We start from the raw sequence: 19,992 nt of genomic DNA, 5'->3' as shown, positions 1-19,992 counted from the left end.
AGGTGAAATTTCTCGGTCACATTATTTCTACAGAAGGTATTCTTCCTGATCCAGAGAAATTAGACGCTATTCGTAATTATGCTGTTCCTACCACAAAACGTGAGGTTCGTAGTTTCCAAAATTTTTGTGGAATGATATACTTAAAAAAAAAAATTTGTGGAATGACATACTTGTGAGAAACTAACAGCTAGATGTAAACATGCGGAGAGTACAAGGATACCGCGCTGTGTTTTGGCGGCGGCATATATTCAAAGCAACAGTCAAGTCTGCGCGCCGCACAAGGCAATTGTTGACCGCAAACAATTGCTTCCTACGTCACGCGCCTACAGCTGATCGAGCGCTCAGTGCGAATGCACTGACTGCCGTAAACAAATACACAGTCTAATCTCTCCGTTTAAATTCAGTATAAAGCTATAGTGACTTAATGAATTCTGTTATTAACATTCAGTATTTTTCAGGATACGGTTCTATAAAATATTTAAGAACTTCAGGTAAATTCTGTGCGTGTCCGACGTTAAGACGACTTGCTATCGAGGAAATTTCAGAAAGAATGTAATTTCCAAGAAGAAACTAATAAACTAAAAAGGTAACTATTAATTGAGTTTATTTTTTTCAGGTAACATATTTCCACTTAGGTACGTACTTTAGACGTAATTTGCTGCTCGCGATTACGTGATTCATACTTTGTGCTAATTTCATGTTCTATGAATTTACTTGTGAAGCGACGTGCTTGCGTACGTTAACTGATTTTGACAATGATTATTAATGAATTGGGTTGTAACTTGCATATATTATGTATCGCTTGGCTGCACTGCTTTTTCACTGATGTCATATTTTTTAATTATGTGCCTGCTGTGCTTATTTATTTAAATTATAATTGTCACCTGATTAATTGTGCTGATGTGGTTAGGTATGTAAGTTATACTTTGTGATTTATCTGCTTGCGCCTTCATGTTTACTTATTAAGATTACATATGAACATTTATTTACTTATGCTGATATGATGCTAATGACATGTTTATTACGTAAGATATATGTTTACTGCTATGCGTATGGATTGCATATTTATACATTTCTGTTTGTCGTCACAACTACTCTTTAATTTGGTATATAGAAATGCTGATATACTGTGTACAAACAGAGAGTTTAGGTCGCACTATTGTATTAATTATAGATTGTTCGCTTGGCAGAGCCTCGTTGTAAGAATTGTGCTGCATCCACTTGTTGACATTCTGTTCACTACTGGTATATTTACTCGCTATTGCTTGTTTTGCTTACGCTCAGTGCCTTATATTTTTAAGATAAGAAAATGAACTGCTATAATTCGACGAACGACATTAGTACAAGAAACTTCATAGAAGTCACATGAGCTGAGGTTTTATGGAAGCTGTATAAATTTATGATAATAGGAAGGAAGCTAACGACATGACATACCATTACTAGGTTTAGACCATTAACAATTATTACACTGCATTTTTCTTGAGCAATTGAAATAGGAAGTGACACTTGACACAAGAAATACTCCACATGTTTGCTTCTGTTTGCCATAATTCTTGAAGTAGTGTACACACTGTGAAATATTATGATCATTCACACTCCGTAATCGTACTTAGTTACTGAGAGTTATCCGAACTAAGTCTGTTAGAGGTCATGTATGCATTTCTTTTGTTTATAATTCATAATGAGTGGAAGATTTGGGTCAGATGGATTACACAGAGGTTGTGTGTTGACAATGTGTCTTCGGATTGTATGGGATGATGAACTGAAGTTTGCACTAGGTTTTTATCTGTACTTGTTTGAGGAGACTGACTAGAGGAAAGAGTTGTTATGGAAGTGAAATGATATTGGCGATAAGGTTTATATGTGTCGACGTATTGAAGAGATATTATTGAGGAATTGAGATTATATGAAGTTGATGATTATTGGAGTTTTTGTGGACAAGAGGTAAGGTAAATGATATTGATGATAAGGTTTATATGTATCGACGTAAGAGGTATTATTGAAGTATTATGTGATGCTGATGATTATTGGAGTTTTGGTGGATAAGAGGTAAAGTAAGTGAGGAGCATATTTGGTCTATATGGAACAAGGAGGATGAGGATAGCAGACTAGAACACTAAAGTGGAAGGAAGATTGTCTACACACACTTTGTTAAATCACTAAGCAGTATATTTTTTTTTTTTTTTTTGAGAGAGGAAGTAATTGCATATCTTGGCACACTGACAGTTGTTCAGAAACAGTACATTTGATCTGGCTTGGCAAACATTGGTCTTGACATGATGACTATGACGTTGACTTAACTATTATTGACTGTTATACATTGCTGCCACTACTACTTGATACACATGATGAACATCAAATTTTGACAGAATTGCATTTACACAGTTAACACTATTCAATTACACAGTAGTACTTAATGTGGATGAAAGATGAGTGAGTGTGTTTTGTGTGTTTTCCTTTCCTAATCCTCCCCACCTATCTCCTAAATATTATTTTGTTTGTTTGTAGTGGCTTGCTCTGACACCCATAAATATTATAGGTTTACTGATATTTGAGTATTTGTAATAGCTAATATGACAATTATCTGATATCATTTGTGTGTTTATTAGAATTTGTATGTTTAGTGTAAGAGCATTGTAAAAGCATTTGTATGTGTATGCAAACTATTGTTCATGCTTGAACTGTCTGATTAGTGATGGTGAATATTATGAACTGTTACCTGCACTTTTCAACATAATGGGTGCCACTTAGGAATGATTAATTTCTTCTGATGAACAGTGTGATCAGTGATAGTGAATAATATGGACTGTTACTTGTACTTTTTCTACATGATTGGTGCCACTAGGACATGTTTAATTTCTGTTTATAAACTCTGATGAACAGTGTGATCAGTGATAGTGAATACTATGGACTGCTCTCTGGACCTGCTCATCATTGCTAGGTGCAACTGATGGACTGCTTCTGCTGAAATGATGTCACTTGTTGGTGTCTGCACCTGCTCAACATTACTGGGTGCACAGATGGAGCTACTTCTATGGAAATGATGTCACTTGTCGGTGTCTGCACCTACTCAACATTGCTGGGTGCCACTAATGGAACTGCTTCTACTGAAATAATGTCACTTGTTGGTGTCTGCACCTACTCAACATTACTGGGTGCACAGATGGAGCTACTTCTATGAAAATGATGTCACTTGTTGGTGTCTGCACCTACTCAACATTACTGGGTGCACAGATGGAGCTACTTCTATGGAAATGATGTCACTTGTCGGTGTCTGCACCTACTCAACATTGCTGGGTGCCACTAATGAACTGCTTTTACTGAAATAATGTGACTTGTTGCTGTCTGCACCTGCTCAACATTACTGGGTGCCAATGGACTGTTTTTTACTGAAATAATGTGACTTGTTGCTGTGTGCACCTGCTCAACTTACTGGGTGCCACTGATGAACTGCTTCTACTGAAATGATGTCACTTGTTGCTGTGTGTACCTGCTCAACACTACTGGGTGCTACTGATGAACTGCTTCTAATGAAATAATGTCACTTGTTGCGGTGTGTACCTGCTCAACATTACTGGGTGCCACTGATGGACTGTTTTTTACTGAAATAATGTGACTTGTTGCTGTGTGTACCTGTTCAACACTACTGGGTGCCACAGATGGAACTGCTTTTACTAAAATGATGTCACTTGTTGGTGTCTGCACCTGTTGACCATTGCTGGGATGGAATTATCAACTATTTGTTTTTTTTTGAATAATTAAAAGTATTTTATGTGAACATTTGTATAAACTGATTTTTTGTGTATTGTGTAAACTATTATGTAAAGCCACATGTATGAAAGAATTTGTATTGCCTACTGTATTTGATATATTAGGTTATTGAAAGGTCAGTGCAAAGCCAAAATTTTAACTAATTATGTGATATTTAGGTATTAATATTATCTTTTATTTTTGTCTGTATTTTTCTGGACGAATTTGGTGGTATTTTCACCACCAATGCTGGCAAAAATACCATCAAATTCTGGCCTGTGGAGGAGGGGCATATGAAAGGTGGCTACATTGAGCCACTGCGCCAGAGATTGCGCCAAAGAGTATTATTAAGCCGCCTCCACAGTGCTTTGGCAGAGCTCGTAGTAGTCAGTGCTTGGGCAGAACTCGTAGTAGTCAGTGCCTGTCGAGGACTCGTAGTAGTCAGTTCTTGGGGAGAGCTCATAGTAGAGTGTTTGTTGAGATGTGCTAGCAGGCAGTGCTTGCTGAGATGTGATATTGGAGAGTTCTGGTTGAGATGTGGTAGTAGCGAGTCGGTGTGGAGAGATTGTAATGTTTAGAGTGCTTTTCATCAATATAAATTAAGGTAACAAACTACTTTTCTTTTTTTTTTCTCATTATTTCAATGTCCTGAATAATGCGTCATTACTGGTTCAGTCAACAAAGCATCTGGCTTGTGTTCTTGTATTAGAGTGTAATTCTGCTTTCCTTACGCAATTATAGTATTTCTATTTTTTTTATCACGTCAGTATAAATGATATTTAAAATTTCTTGTCTTATTGAAGAAGAACCGTGCCAGATGTGTACGTTGAGTCATACTTCCACACACAGAACAATTACACTTGTGCTTTGGTTTCGTAGGTTTTATAGTTGCTGGGGACTTAATTAATTAATTGTGTTAACGAAAATTTTCATTTTATTCTTTGTTGTTGTTCTATGCAGTCAGATTGCGTAATAATACTAGTTAGGGCCAACCGTTTACGAGACTTGCGTAATCGGACTTACATCTACTAAAAATATTTGCATTTTATTTAATTAAGCCCCCATGCAAGACTTCCGGCATAACAAGTCACCCTCATTCTGCCAACGGCCTTGTCACAGAGGGCGGAGGAGTGGACAGACGTTCAGGGCACTCTCTTGTCCTAGAGGTGGGAAACTGCCCCTATAGGCGGAAGGATCAGCAATAATGCATGCATGAGGTTGCAGAAGGCATTGGAAACCGCTGCATTAAAGACACGTAACTTGTATACGCAGGACACGTGGCCTGTAATTGAAAAAGTATCAAGATGGTCTCTCCATTGGCAAAAGATTCCTGAATAGCCCCCCACTCGGATCTCCGCGAGGAGACTGCCAAGGGGGAGGTTAACATGAGAAAAATATTGAATAATCAACGAAAGGATAACGTTTTACGAGTCTGGGCGTGGAATGTCAGAAGCTTGAACGTGGTAGGGAAACTAGAAAATCTGAAAAGGGAAATGCAAAGGCTCAAACTAAAAATAGTAGGGGTCAGTGAAGTGGAAATAAGACAAGGATTTCTAGTCAGATGAGTAAAGGGCAATATCAACAGCAGCAGAAAATGGTATAACGGGAGTACAATTCGTTATGAATAGGAAGGTAGGGCAGAGAATGTGTTACTGTGAACAGTTCAGTAATAGGGTTGTTCTTATCAGAATCGACAGCAGACCAACACCGATAACGATAGTTCAGGTATACATGCCGACGTTGCAAGCTGAAGATGAAGAGAAAGTGTATGAGGATATTGAAATGGTAGTACAGTATGTAAAGGGATATGAAAATCTAATAGTAATGGGAGACTGGAATGCAGTTGTAGGGGAAGAAGTAGAAGAAAAGGTAAGGGGGGAATATGGGCTTGGGACAAGGAATGAGAGAGGAGAAAGACTAATTGAGTTTTGCAACAAGTTTGAGCTACTAACAGCGAATACTCTGTTCAAGAATCACAAGAGGAGGAGGTTTACTTGTAAAATGCCGGGTGATACGGGAAGAGTTCAGTTAGATTACATCATGGTCAGACAGAGATTACGAAATCAGATACTGGATTGTAAATCGTACCCAGGAGCAGACAGACTCAGATCACAATATTGTAGTGATGAAGAGTAGGCTGCCGTTTAAGAATCAATAAGCAAAGAACTGGGATACAGAAGTACTAGGGAATGACACTATTGAAGATTTCTAAGGCTATAGATACAGAAATAGGGAATTGCTCAGCAGCCAGTACAGTTGAAGAGGAATAGACGTATGGAAAAAGGGCCATAACAGAAGATGTGAATGAAAACGTAAGTACAAAGAAGGTAATTACGAAGAAACCATTGGTAACATAAGAAATACTTCAGTTGATCGATGAAAGGAGGAAGTACAAAAATGTTCTGGGAAACTCAGGAATAGAGAAATACAAGTCACTGAGGAATGAAATAAATAGGAAATTCAGGGGAGCTAAGACGAAGTGGCTGCAGGAAAAATTTGAAGATATCGAAAAAGAAATGATTGTCGGAAGGACAGACTCAGCATACAGGATAGTCAAAACAACCTTCGGTGACATTAAGAGCAAGGGTGATAACATTAAGAGAGCAACGGGGATTCCACTGTTAAATGCAGGGGAGAGAGCGGATAGGTGCAAAGAAGACATTGAAAGCCTCTATGAGGGGAAACACTTGCCTGATGTGATAGAAGAAGAAACAGAAGGCGATTTAGAAAGGATAGGGGATCCAGATATAAAATCAGAATTTAAAAAAGCTTTGGATGACTTAAGATCAAATAAGGCAGAAGGGATGGATAATATTCTATCAGAATTTCTAAAATCTTGGGGGTAAGCGGCAGCAAAACGACTATTCACATTGGTGCGTAGAATGTAAGAGTCTGGCGGCATACCATCAGACTTTCGGAAAAGCATCATCCACACAATTACGAATGCGGCAGGAGCTGACAAGTGCGAGAATTATCGCACATTCAACTTAACAGCTCATGCATCCAAGTTGCTTACAATAATAATATAGAGAAGAACGGAAAAGAAAATTGAGGATGCGGTAGATGACGATGAGTTTGGTTTTAGGAAAGGTAACGGCACGAGAGAGGCAATTCTGACGTTGGGGTTAATAATAGAAGCAAGACTAAAGAAAAATAAAGACACGTTCATAGGATTCGTCGACCTGGAAAAAGCGCTCGACAATGTAAAATGGTGAAAGATGTCCTAAATTCTGAGAAAAGTTGGGGTAAACTGTAGGGAGAGAAGGATCATATACCTAATGTACAACAGCCAAGAGGGAATAATAAGAGTGGACGACCAAGAACGAAGTACTCGGATTAAAAAGGGTGAAAGGGTGTAAGACAAGGATATAGCCTTTCACCCCTGCTGTTAAATCTGTACATCGAGGAAGGAATGATGGAAATAAAATAAAAGAAAGGTTCAGAAGTGGACTTAAAATTCAAGGTGAAAAGATATCAATAATACGATTCGCTGATGACATTCCTATCCTGAGTGAAAGTGAAGAAGAATTACATGATCTGCTGAACAATCTAATGAGTACAGAGTATGGACTGAGAGTAAATCGAAGAAAGACGAAGGTAATGAGAAGAAGCATAAATGAGAACAGCGAGAAACTTAACATCAGGATCGATGGTCACGAAGTAGATGAAGTTAACGAATTCTGCTACCTAAGCAGTGAAATAACCAACGACAGACGGAGCAAGGATGACATCAAAAGAAGACTAGCTATGGCAAAAAAGGCATTCCTGGCCAGGTGAAGTCTACTACTATCAAATATCGGCCTTAATTTCAAGAAGAAATTTCTGAGAATGTACGTCTGGAGTACTGCATTGTATGGTAGTGAAACATGGACTGTGGGAAAACCGGAACAGAAGAGAATCGAAGCATTTGAGATGTGGTGCTACAGACTAATGTTGAAAATTAGGTGGTCTGATAAGGTAAGGAATGAGGAGGTTCTGCGCAGAATCTGAGAGGAAAGGAAAATATGGAAAACACTAATAAGGGGAAGGGACAGGATGATAGGACATCTTTTAAGACATGGGGATCGACTTCCATGGTACTAGAGGGAGCTGTAGAGGGCAAAAACTGTAGAGGAAGACAGAGACAGTTCCAGACTGTAGCGCCTAGAACCGCTTGGCCACTTCGGCCAGTGCGGCGCGTTTCGTCACAGGGTTATTTGGTAAGCGTGATAGCGTTACGGAGATGTTTTGCTAACTCAAGTGGCTGACTCTTCAAGACTGGCGCTCTGCATCGCGGTGCAGCTTGCTGTTCAGGTTTCGAGAGGGTGCGTTTCTGGATGAGGTATCGAATATATTGCTTCCCCCTACTTATACCTCCCGAGGAGACCACGAATGTAAAATTAGAGAGATTCGAGCGCGCACGGAGGCTTTCCGGCAGCCGTTCTTCCCGCGAACCATACGCGATTGGAACAGGAAAGGGAGGTAATGACAGTGGCACGTAAAGTGCCCTCCGCCACACACCGTTGGGTGGCTTGCGGAGTATAAATGTAGATGTACATGTTAGTGTCCACCAACCGAAAGAATGGTATCAGCATTGCACACAGTTCATCGAATAAAGCTAATGACATACGACAGAAATTGAAAAATTTCTCAGGATCTGCTTGAAGTGTCCCGTGAAGGCAATAAAAAGCTCCCAAGCTTAATCAGGAACTAGTTATTGGCTGGCAACTGTGCATTCTTTTCTGTACTTTGCTTTTCTTCATAACAACTGCAGCACCAACAACAACTACTTCCTCTACAGGAAATATTTTGCTACCGATTGGTTCAACAAAAAACACGCCAACGGGCAGCAGTTCTTTTTAGGTACCACGTGGCAGTCGCAGTCGACGGGAATTGCTGCAATGAGGGGGACCTCGACTTTGTGCGTCGAAGACCGTAGGCAAAATACGGCTCACTGCACCCGGATGGACGGCTTCCCGTGTGAAGCAGGCATAATTTTCCTTTGTGGTCTTTTTTTGAGGTATACCTAAGAAGAATTAATATATTGGTTGACTGGTATAGGAGCATACGCCCTTGTGGTACAGAACGCCTCTCTTGCAGCGTGTGCCAATGAGTTGTCTGAGCATCTCGGTGACGCTTGCACGCTTAATAAATGGACTGTAAGGGAACATGCTGCTTTTCTTTGGCCCTTCTCTATTTCCTCTGTCAATCCTAGTTGATACGGATCCCACACTGATGAGCAATATTCAAGCATTGGTCGAACGAGAGTTTGTAAGCTGCCTCTTTGAAATAACATGCAGACTGCGTGACTGTTCAGGGTGAGCTGCTCAGCGAATGCACACGCTTTTGATCATTAGGTCTTATAAAACGTATGTCATATGAAATTTTGAGGGACTGCACGTTTCATACCACTTGCTCCCTTCACGAGTTCTCGACGAAAACATCATTGTCTGGGATGTTATCCGAAATAGGAACTCTGTCTGTTAGAAGAAATTCCTTTATAGAGATTTACTTGTAAAAAGACGTCTAGAGATTTGAGGGTGAGTACAAACGTAACTAAATTGTAAAAGGTGTCTATGAGAAGGGCTAAGCATTCTACATCCCCCTTCCCTCTTCCAAACAGGTGCTCTGCCAATTACGTTCCCATAGACTTCCAAATTCTGCACATCGCAAACTTGAAGAACAAAATGCCATTGTATCCCCTCTCATCATCGAGCCTAGGGCGTTGCTGTGCGTCAGCATGTACGTTATTGCCTCTTTCCACATCTACCCTAAGGTGTCTAATTAGATCCCGGCTCTTGATCCAGAATCGGTTAAGACAATTACCGTTCATAGTAGCTACACTCCTCTTTCATTTTCCCTCCATAATATCAAGGTAGCGTTAGCTACACTCTCTTCTCGGTGAAATCCAGCTCCCACAACAGTTCCATCTTAATCCCCTACAATTTTTCCACAATACCCTGCTCAGTCTCCAGCTATTCTCATACCCACATTACTTCACTCTCAGCGCAGTGCACCCATGTAATTTTATTAGAAGCAGTGCATCATTTAATAGCTTTAGACTGTTCCATGTCATTGTCAGCATCACCACAGGGAATAATCGCATTTTGTACATTAATGCTTTTTTTCATCTTTAACTCAGAAGAACAAGCACGACCAAGAGCGCTAATATGACTTCAAGTGCCCTGCTAATGGAGTGGAATGAAACGAATAATAAGGGAAAAATAATGAAAGAAGACATCATTAGCTGTTATAACATCACATTCACATCTCTTGATGGTAATTTACGTTGTAGAATATGAACCTGAAAAATCATCTTTGCGCTTCATGGTATTCTGTGTGTCATAAGCCATACTTTCACCATTGTGGAACGATAAAGAATATTGCCATTTTTACCTTCACAAGGAAGAACGCATTAACATACATGAGTCGAGTTAAAAAGAGAATAGTCATGTGGTACATACCGTAGAATAAGTGTAATTGATTCCTCAGAATCTGCACCCGCCTTGACTGGTGTGCAAGATACACCGAAATTCACGTCACATCAAAAAGAATCCATACTCACAGTTGTCATGAGTGAGGTATGTGGAGCGGAGAACAGAGTCGCCACGGGATCCTGCTTGCTTAACGCTTTAGCACAAATCACGAGAGGAACAATTCAGAATTGAATGGGACCTACCGTCAGCAAAGGAATTTGGTTACTTTCTGGCGGAGAGCAAGGATGCCATGAGCATTCACTTAGGCCGGTATTACAGTATCATATTTCTTAGTCAAAGATGATGTGTCAATATTTATGTCAAAGAAATTTGGTGGTCTAATACAGAACTTTGTCAAATCTCGCATGTCGTCAAATAAATATGATCAAATCTAGAGCCTCGCCGTATATTTTACCATAAAAGTCGTTCGTCTTCTGTTCACTGCAATGTGAAACGTAATCGCTTGGAGCGCTGGCGTTGCTACACTATTTGACGTCTCCTTAGTGTGTTTGCAAACATAGCTTCAAAGTTGCTGTGTTCTTTCGACTCTTGTTTTCAGTGAACTTGCTTCGACAAGGGTGAGGGGTGAGCAAGGGGCACAGTGCATGCAATTAATTGCGTGTCGATGGGCACGTGGAATATGCTCCAGGTGACTTCATGTCCACAATCACCGCTACAACCATCCGCTTCTACATCTGGAAACATCCAGGCAACTTTTCAGCAAGCCGGAATAGACGATGTGGTCACACTCTAAAATAAAAAAAAAAAATTCTTATCCTTCCTTTCTTGTACTTTGTCTATTTTTGAACTCTGGATGCCACAAGTTAACAAGTGCTTAATCTATTTCGCACTTTTTATTAATTTTGTTGTTGTTGGAGCACTAATTAGATTAATTAAATTATTCAAATGAAAGTAGTTCTTAGTGGCCATATAATGTACGAAACATTTATTTAACTTCACATATTCCCTTTTCAGTGTTTTATAAATCGCTTCACACGTCTCTGGAATTATATTAGTTAATGTGCAATGCGATATTCGAGTGTTGTGTTGTAAACTAGAGTAGGTCTCTCCTGTACCAAAAAATCACAGTGTCACAGTTTGCCTGTATTCTGCAGGTATAGCATTTGTCAGGAGAGTATTCTGTATTGTAATGCGAGAGGGCACTTTACTGAGCAAATACTGAAATATACTCTCATCCATTCGTAAGTAATTTATGTATAAGACTTGACGTCCTCCAATTGCAGCTCTCATAGCAAATTTTGCTGAATGCTTTTGCTGTCTCGACGTAATACCTAAGGCTTCATCCAAATATGTTTCCTGTTCTTCTTCCACTTCAATTCCAATGTGCAATGCAATTGTGGTATTAGCAGCTGCAGGGCATAGTAACAAGTTGTTGTTCGCCATCTTGAAATTTGACGAAAAATATGACGACAGTGTAATACCTCTCTTAAGCGCCACGTCAAAGATCTTTGTCAAAGAAATTTGACGAATATTTGATCATATTTCTTTGTCAAAGAAATGCACTACTGGCCATTAAAATTGCTACACCACGAATTTGACGTGTTACATACGCGAAATTTAACCGACAGGAAGAAGATGCTGTGATATGCAAATGATTAGCTTTTCAGAGCATTCACACAAGGTTGACGCCGGTGGCGACGCCTACAACGTGCTGACATGAGCAAGGTTTCCGACCGATTTCTCATACACAAACAGCAGTTGACCGTCGTTGCCTGGTGAAACGTTGTATTGATGCCTCGTGTAAGGAGGAGAAATGCGTACCATCGCGTTTCCGACTTTGATAAAGGTCGGATTGTAGCCTATCGCGATTGCGGTTTAACGTATCGCGACACTGCTGCTCGCGTTGGTCGCAATCCAATGACTGTTAGCAGAATATGGAATCGGTGGGTTCAAGAGGGTAACACCCAACGCCGTGCTGGATCCCAAAGGCCTCGTATCACTAGCAGTGGAGATGACAGGAATCTTATCCGCATGGTTGTAACGGATCGTGCAGCCACGTCTCGATCGCTGAGTCAACAGATGGGGACGTTTGCAAGAGAACAACCATCTGCACCAACAGTTCGACGACGTTTGCAGCAGCATGGACTATCAGCTCGGAGGCCATGGCTGCGGTTACCCTCGAAATGGTTGGCTCTGAGCACTATGGGACTTAACATCTTAGGTCATTAGTCCCCTAGAACTTAGAACTACTTAAACCTAACTAACCTAAGGACATCACACACATCCATGCCCGAGGCAGGATTCGAACCTGCGACCGTAGCGGTCCCGCGGTTCCGGACTGCAGCGCCAGAACCGCACGGCCACCGCGGCCGGCGCGGTTACCCTTGATGCTGCATCACAGACAGGAGCGCCTGCGATGGTGTACTCAACGACAAACCTGGGTGCTCGAATAGCAAAATGTCATTTTTTCGGATGAATCCGGGTTCTGTTTACAGCATCATGATGGTCGCATCCGTGTTTGGCGACATCGCGGTGAACGCACATTGGGAGCGTGTATTCGTCATCGCCATACTGGCGTATCACCCAGCATGATGGTATGGGGTGCCATTGGTTACACGTCTCTGTCACCTCTTGTTCGCATTGACGGCACTTTGAACAGTGGACGTTAAATTTCAGATGTGTTACGACCCGTGGCTCTACCCTTCATTTGATCCCTGCGAAACCCTACATTTCAGCAGGATAATGCGAGACCGCATGTTGTAGGTCCTGTACGGGCCTTTCTGGATACAGAAAATGTTCAGCTGCTGCCCTGGCCGGCACATTCTCCAGATCTCTCACCAACTGAAGACGTCTGATCAATGGTAGCCGAGCAACTAGCTTGTCCCAATACGCCAGTCACTACTCTTGATGAACTGTGGTATTGTGTTGAAGCTGCATGGGCAACTGTACCTTTACACGCCATCCAAGGTCTGTGCGAACCATTCGACGAAACATCATAGATAAGGGCTTTTCGGAGCCGAAGGCCCTCTCGTGTATCCATGATGACTGCACGACACAAAGCTTTACGCCTCGCCTGGGCCCGTCAACACTGACATTGCATTGTTGCTGACTGGAAACGTGTTGCCTGGCCGGACGAGTCTCGTTTCAAATTGTATCGAGCGGACGGATGTGTACTGATATGGATACAACCTCAGAGTCCATGGACCCTGCAAGTCAGCAGGGGACTGTACAATTTGGTGGAGGCTCTGCAATGGTGTGGGACGTGTGCAGTTGGAGTGATATGTGACCGTTGATACATCTAAATGCGACTCTGACAAGTGACACGTACGTAAGCATCCTGTCTGATCACCTGCATCCATTCATGTTCATTGTGCATTCCGACGGACTTGGGTAATTCCAGATGGACAATGCGACATCCCACTCATCAAGAAAGCTACAGAGTGGCTCCAGGAACACTTCCGCTGGCCACCAAACTCCCCAGACATGAACGCTATTGAGCCTATCTGGGATGCCTCTCAAAGTGATGTTCAGGAGATATTTCCACCCTTAGTACTCGTACGGTTTTATGGACAGCCCTGCAGGATTCATGGTGTCAGTTCCCTCCAGCACTACTTCAGACATTAGTTGAGTCCACGCCACGTCGTGTTGCGGCACTTCTGCTTGCTCTCAAGGTCCCTACACGATATTATGCAGGTGTACCAGTTTCTTTGGCTCTTCAGTGTAAGAGCTATTCTTGAAGAAATATAATGCTGAAGTACCAGATTATAGCATATCGCACTGTTAAAAAACACAAGACAGTTTTTAAAATTTGTATTTATTATACAGATACATGTCAAAGTATAAATTTATTCCATAAAATTGATGTCACTTATAAAATATGTGAATTCTCTTAAGGATCTATAAGTGGTAAACATTGTTTTATGAAATAATTTGTGTCTTTCCTTTTAAGTAGGTACACACACAGTTTATGAAACAAACGCATTGCCTGCTCACACTGTCAATGATTTCTAAGTATACGAAAAAGTCAGTCTGTGTCACTATTAACAAAATAACTATACTTTTTTAAATTATTACGACATATCACAGCCAGTTCATATTCTAATCAAATAAATTGTTCAAGCCCTTCCCAGAGTTTTCTGTAGAAGAGGCATCTCACTAACCCTAAACAAGTAGGTGCATCTGTCACGTAAGTACGAAATCCATTAGCAAGTTTCAAACACCTAGGACATTCACTCTTATCTAAGACATCACCAACACGGTTTAGTATCGACTGGGGTCCACAACATACATTAGGATTACATTTAGAGACGAATTAATGACCTCGCACAAATTATTTACCTCTCTTCTTTTGATGTTGACGGATATAATACCTCGCCAGCACATCGGCCATTTTGTTGTGCGTTTTCTCTCAGAGCACAAGATGAAACATTAATCCCAACATTATTCTATTTTACTCCATTTTATCGGGCGCTCGACCTTTGTTTTTCGTAGTGTGGCTGCATCAGTCGAATGAATGAACACTCCATGTAGTATGGTTAGTGATGTGTGCACGATGTCCTGTTTTTGTGCTGCTGTGTGGCGTGTGTTTTTAGCTTACCACTTAACCTTACCTTTCAAAATTTTCTTTCCAATAAATAAATAATAAAAAGGTTTTAATATCGTTTCAATAAAATTGTAGACCGAAGTAATATTGTAACTTCAGAAGAAAAGAAAATGAAAAAAAAACGAAAAACAAGAAGTTCACTGCTTACACAATAAACTATATAATAAGCTCCAACAGAATATTCTTATTTGCTAATCTACGTCAGTCGTAAACCTCCATCACGTATTTAGAGAATACGTCTCCAGACTAAATCCTGTCTTGAGCCAACCACTCAGTTTTAAGAGCCAAATGAGTGATGACAGGTGTGTGTTACCCTTCACCACTCATTTACGTATCTCCCCGCCTGCTTATGTGGCGTATTTTTTATAGCAACAGTGGGACCTGACATGTGACGACACAGCTTCTTATATCATGAATCATGCCAGAATGCAGAAGCATTCTGTGGATCGCCAAAACTGACCCTTCGCAATAGTTTTCCGGAAATTTCACCTTATTGGTCCACATGCATGTTGAAGTAGATGGTATAACGTACGACATTTTCAAAAGTAAATGAAAATTAATTTTCTTATGAATAGTGAGGTTGTCCACAAACCCACAGTGTTAGATATATTTTTTAAAAGCAACAGCTTTGGTAGACAGCCTTGATGTTATGCTTCTGGTTGCTTATGGAAGAGGGGACAGGGCAATTGCATCTTCTTGTGGAAAATTAACGTTTATGGTTACTGCAGGTAGTGTTAATACACTGCATTTTTAATCCTTTAGATACAATTTGCCTACCTCTTAGATCCCAATTTCATTGACTGTCACGTGAATTTAGATGCTCAAGGAATAATGTAAGACTAGGGAAGAAATATAATGGGTACAATGCAGCCAATACTGTGCAAATGGAATGATGTGGCTCATGTTTGTTTTTCTTTATGCCAGCATCATGTTAGCAACATGTATGCCAGTGTTTGTTTTTCTTAGGTACTATAACCCTTTCAGCGTATACGGGTGTCGTATTGGAACGATACGTGCATCTTTTTTTATAGTGCATGTGTACATAGTTTTATCTGATGGATGTTAATGCCCGAACATACACGGCCGGTCAGGTAGACAAATGTCTGTAAAATGAAGACTCCACACCTTCAAAGTAGTTAGCTCGCTCTCTGTACTGTAATCAAGCTGAACATGTATGATACGCTGTAGGCAGATGGATTACATCGACTACACCACAAAGATTATCCACCTTGAGAGGATGTTTGTCCAGCAGTGGAACGCATTACTGCAAGCTATTATGGATGGCCTGATCCACAATGGTTCCCGGGTAGTCATTCGAGGACATAACATCCTGTACTGACTTCCATGAATTACTGGTGGAGGAACACCATTTGTGGCAATTGTCATCCATGGAGGGCATGGACAGTTTTAGAGGATTCGTTGTATCTTTATCCCTGCTTCACGTGTCATCATTATCGCAGTGGTTCACGATGTTTCGTGTATCTCGAAGATCTCTTGTGGTCAGAAGTGTATGTTTCCGGAATGACGACTGTGTGTGATTGCAATATTAGCGGCGTGGGTGTCAATGGAAAAGTGTCACTTAATAAACTGAAATATTAAGGACCCGACTGTTGTCCATCCAATGACTTTTATGAGACTGAACGCATTTTTCACCTTTCTGAATTTTTTTTATTATTTAATTTGATTTCTTTTTCGCGTAGAGAGAGTCATATAATACATTAATTAATTCGAAGATGTTCCACATATGGGGTTTGCGATAAAGCTAAGTTGCAAGGGAATTTATTATTAAAATACCCCCAGTTCAGCGCGAAATCCAAACTGGGTGAGTTGATTCACAGGTCGAAAGAAGACGAGGAGTTCACCAGTTGGTATAGTACTATATTTACTGAAGAACTGTCTTGTTCAAAGCAACCCTTGGAGTGATGAGTGCTTAAGTATATTTACATTTATAATAACACTTTTGAAATCAAAAGTCTTTATGTCTGCTACTCCTGCAGTTAGTGATTAACGATCCTTTTGGGGAAAGTACTGTCCATTATTACTGACGAGTAGTAACATAAAATTTCGTTTACCATTCACACAAAAGAACTGTGACTTGAGGTCACATTTATTTTAGTAGAAATTTTTGTCCGTCCTTTTTTCACAACGTAGTATTTCCTCATGTTTCCAAGCGTCTGTTGTGTGATCATTAACGTCAAGCATTTACAAAAATACAGAGGTGAAACAAGTGACCCCAGACTTTAGAGGGTTCCTTTTTTGGTGGTCCGGAGTAGCCTTGCTATTGCATCAAAGTCTGTGTGCTGAATCAGTAATGAAAATAGAGCCTTGCTTTTCACGATACTAGCAAGTGAACAAAGCAGAGCTCTTGTCACGACTCTTTGCATCTGGCAGAAGCACTCCCCTATGTTTACTGCACTAATCCACATTCGCGTCCACAAAGTCTTCAGCATATAGCAGTCAGGCAGAAGAACCGGATTCGATCCCCGGTATGCCAGGGATTTTTCCCTGGCGACGAGGACTGGAAAGGGGAGCACTCACTCTCTAAATGCCAATATATATACCTAAATGAGGAGTAAGGGCTCCAAAGATTGGTAGTTTACAGAACAGACCTCATCGCCCTGTGTACAGCCCACGATGTTGTCATTCCCAGAGGATGACACGACAGGTGGCCTGCGTCGCATAGTCTTGAGACTGTGATCGCCGAGTACTAGTGTTCTGGTCGAGATACACAGCTGAGCGTTTCCGGCTTTGGTTGCCAGGTCACGACCAGGCAAAATATTCAGCCTCCTGAGAACACGCGATGGACATATGAGTTGTGATAGTAAAAGTCGCGTGAGTGGAGTGATGACCTTGACGAGCGCAATCATGCCGCCCGGTGGCGCCTTACGCAGTGGATACCTCAATTCCAATCCCAAAGAAAGCACGTGTTGACAGATGTGAAAATTACCGATCTATCAGTTTAATAAGTCACGGCTGCAAAGTATTAACACGAATTCTTTACAGACGAATGGAAAAACTAGTAGATGCCGAGCTCGGGGAAGATCAGTTTGGATTGCTTAGAAATGTTGGAACACGTGAGGCAATACTGACCCTAGGACTTATCTTAGAAAATAGCTTAAGGAAAGGTAAACCTACGTTTCTAGCATTCATAGACTTGGAGAAATGTTTTGACAATGTTGACTGGAATATTCTCTTTCAAATTCTGAAGGTGGCAGGAGTAAAATACAGGGAGAGAAAGGCTATTTACAATTAGTACAGAAACCAGATGGCAGTTATAAGAGTCGAGGGACATGAAAGGGAAGCAGTGGTTGGGAAGGGAGTGAGACAGGTTTGTAGCCTCTCCCCGATGCTATTCAATCTGTATATTGAGCAAGCAGTGAAGGAAACGAAAGAAAAGTTCGGAGTAGGTATTAAAATCCATGGAGAAGAAATAAAACTTTGAGGTTCGCCGATGACATTGTAATTCTGTCAGAGACAGCAAAGGACTTGGAAGAGCAATTGAACGGAATGGATAGTGTCTTGAAAGAAGGATATAAGATGAACATAAAAAAAGCAAAACGAGGATAATGGAATGTAGTAGAATTAAGTCGGGTGATGCAGAGGGAATTAGATTAGGAAATGAGACACTTAAAGTAGTAAAGAAGTTTTGCTATTTGGGGAGAAAAATAACTGATGATGGTCGCAGTAGAGAGGATATAAAATGTAGACTGGCATTGGCAAAGAAAGCGTTTCTGAAGAAGAGAAATTTGTTAACATCGACTACAGATTTAAGTGTCAGGAAGTCTTTTCTGAAAGTATTTGTATGGAGTGTAGCCATGTATAGAAGTGAAACGTGGACGATAAATAGTTAGACAAGAAGAGAACAGAAGCTTTCGAAATGTGGTGCTACAGAAGAGTGCTGAAGATTAGATGGGTAGATCACATAAGTAATGATGCGGTATTGAATAGGATTGGGGAGAAGAGAAGTTTGTGGCAGAACTTGACTAGAAGAAGGGATCGGTTGGTGGGACATGTTTTGAGGCATCAAAGGATAACCAATTTAGTACTGGAGGGCAGCGTGGAGGGTAAAAATCGTAGAGGGAGACCAAGAGATGAATACACTAAGCAGATTCAGAAAGATGTAGGTTGCAGTAGGTACTGGGAAATGAAGAGGCTTGCACGGGACAGAGTAGCATTGAGAGCTGCATCAAAACAGTCTCAGGACTGAAGACCACAACAACAAACAACACCTCAGACGTTGGTCGGAAGGCCATTGTCCTCTGAGAGTGCAGCACTGAGGAGCGTAGTTCTAGTTTTTCAGCCACTGATTTGATTGGTGTATCGTCTCCAGAGTGAGATCATGGACCCACATCGCTTTTCCAGCAGCAAATAGAGTATGAAAGCAGTTGGATATCTTTCAGAATCAAACAGACATTGCTGACAAATCCGTTTTCACACTTGCTTTTGCTGAGCATTGCAAAACTGCCACACCTGCCACGCAAAATAGTTTCTCACAGTTGATTTCTCACGTAAAATGTCTCACTCTTTCTTTCGATATGCTCGTGGCGATGTTTCAGACAAATTTAGTAGGTGATCGTCCAGTAGCACAGAGTTCATTTTCTGGAAGACACTTCCACTGTTGTTAGACGCTGTGTTTTGGATCAACAACGGGCGCACTGAAGTCGCTACCGTGAGAAGGAGCGCGTTAGCGCGTTCCGAGCTCCGACAACGCGTTCCTCTCTCAGCGAGAGCCTCTCACTCCGCAGCCGCAGCCCGCCGGCGGCCCGCGGGTCCCTGCAACGGCCCCAGACGCCGGCGGTCCACGGCGAGGCGGGGCACCACCTGGACCGGTGTCCTCCGGCCGCCACCGCCGCCGCCAGGGGCCGACGCCGTTGTCCGTCGTCGCGGCGGCGCCGCGTGGCCGGGCGGCGTCACAGGCAGCAGTTGGAGGCGGCGCGGCGCGGGCCCGGGTCGCGGCCGGCCGCCGAGGCGTCGGCGAGCAGCGCGGTGCGCCAGCTGCGCCGCTGCGGGCCCGCCGCCTGCGGCTGTTGGTGCGCCTGCATCGAGGTGGCGCTGTACTCCGGCGACTCGAGCGTCGTGTCGCAGGCCAGCCAGCACCGCATCAGCCGCCGCAGCTGCGTGTCGAACGCCAGGAAGATGAACGGGTTGGCCGCGCTGTTCAGGCTCGACAGCAGCGTCAGGATCGTGAATGCGGGCCCTGCCGAGACGACAGACGTAGTCAGC

General features: G+C 41.9%; 1 protein-coding gene across 1 annotated transcript in view; it reads right to left on the bottom strand.

Moving 5' to 3' along the window:
* Nucleotides 1–19,679: 19,679 nt before the first annotated feature.
* The window catches only part of LOC126470626 (vasopressin V2 receptor-like), a 198,795-nt gene continuing 198,482 nt past the window's right edge, over nt 19,680–19,992 (bottom strand). Inside the window, exon 6 of the mRNA XM_050098635.1 lies at nt 19,680–19,966. Coding sequence (XP_049954592.1) covers nt 19,680–19,966 — 287 coding nt within the window. The remainder of the gene's footprint in view (nt 19,967–19,992) is intronic.

Source organism: Schistocerca serialis, chromosome 1 (genome assembly GCF_023864345.2).
Source record: "Schistocerca serialis cubense isolate TAMUIC-IGC-003099 chromosome 1, iqSchSeri2.2, whole genome shotgun sequence".
Taxonomy (NCBI): domain Eukaryota; kingdom Metazoa; phylum Arthropoda; class Insecta; order Orthoptera; family Acrididae; genus Schistocerca; species Schistocerca serialis.
This window is presented reverse-complemented; position numbering and strand designations above follow the sequence as displayed.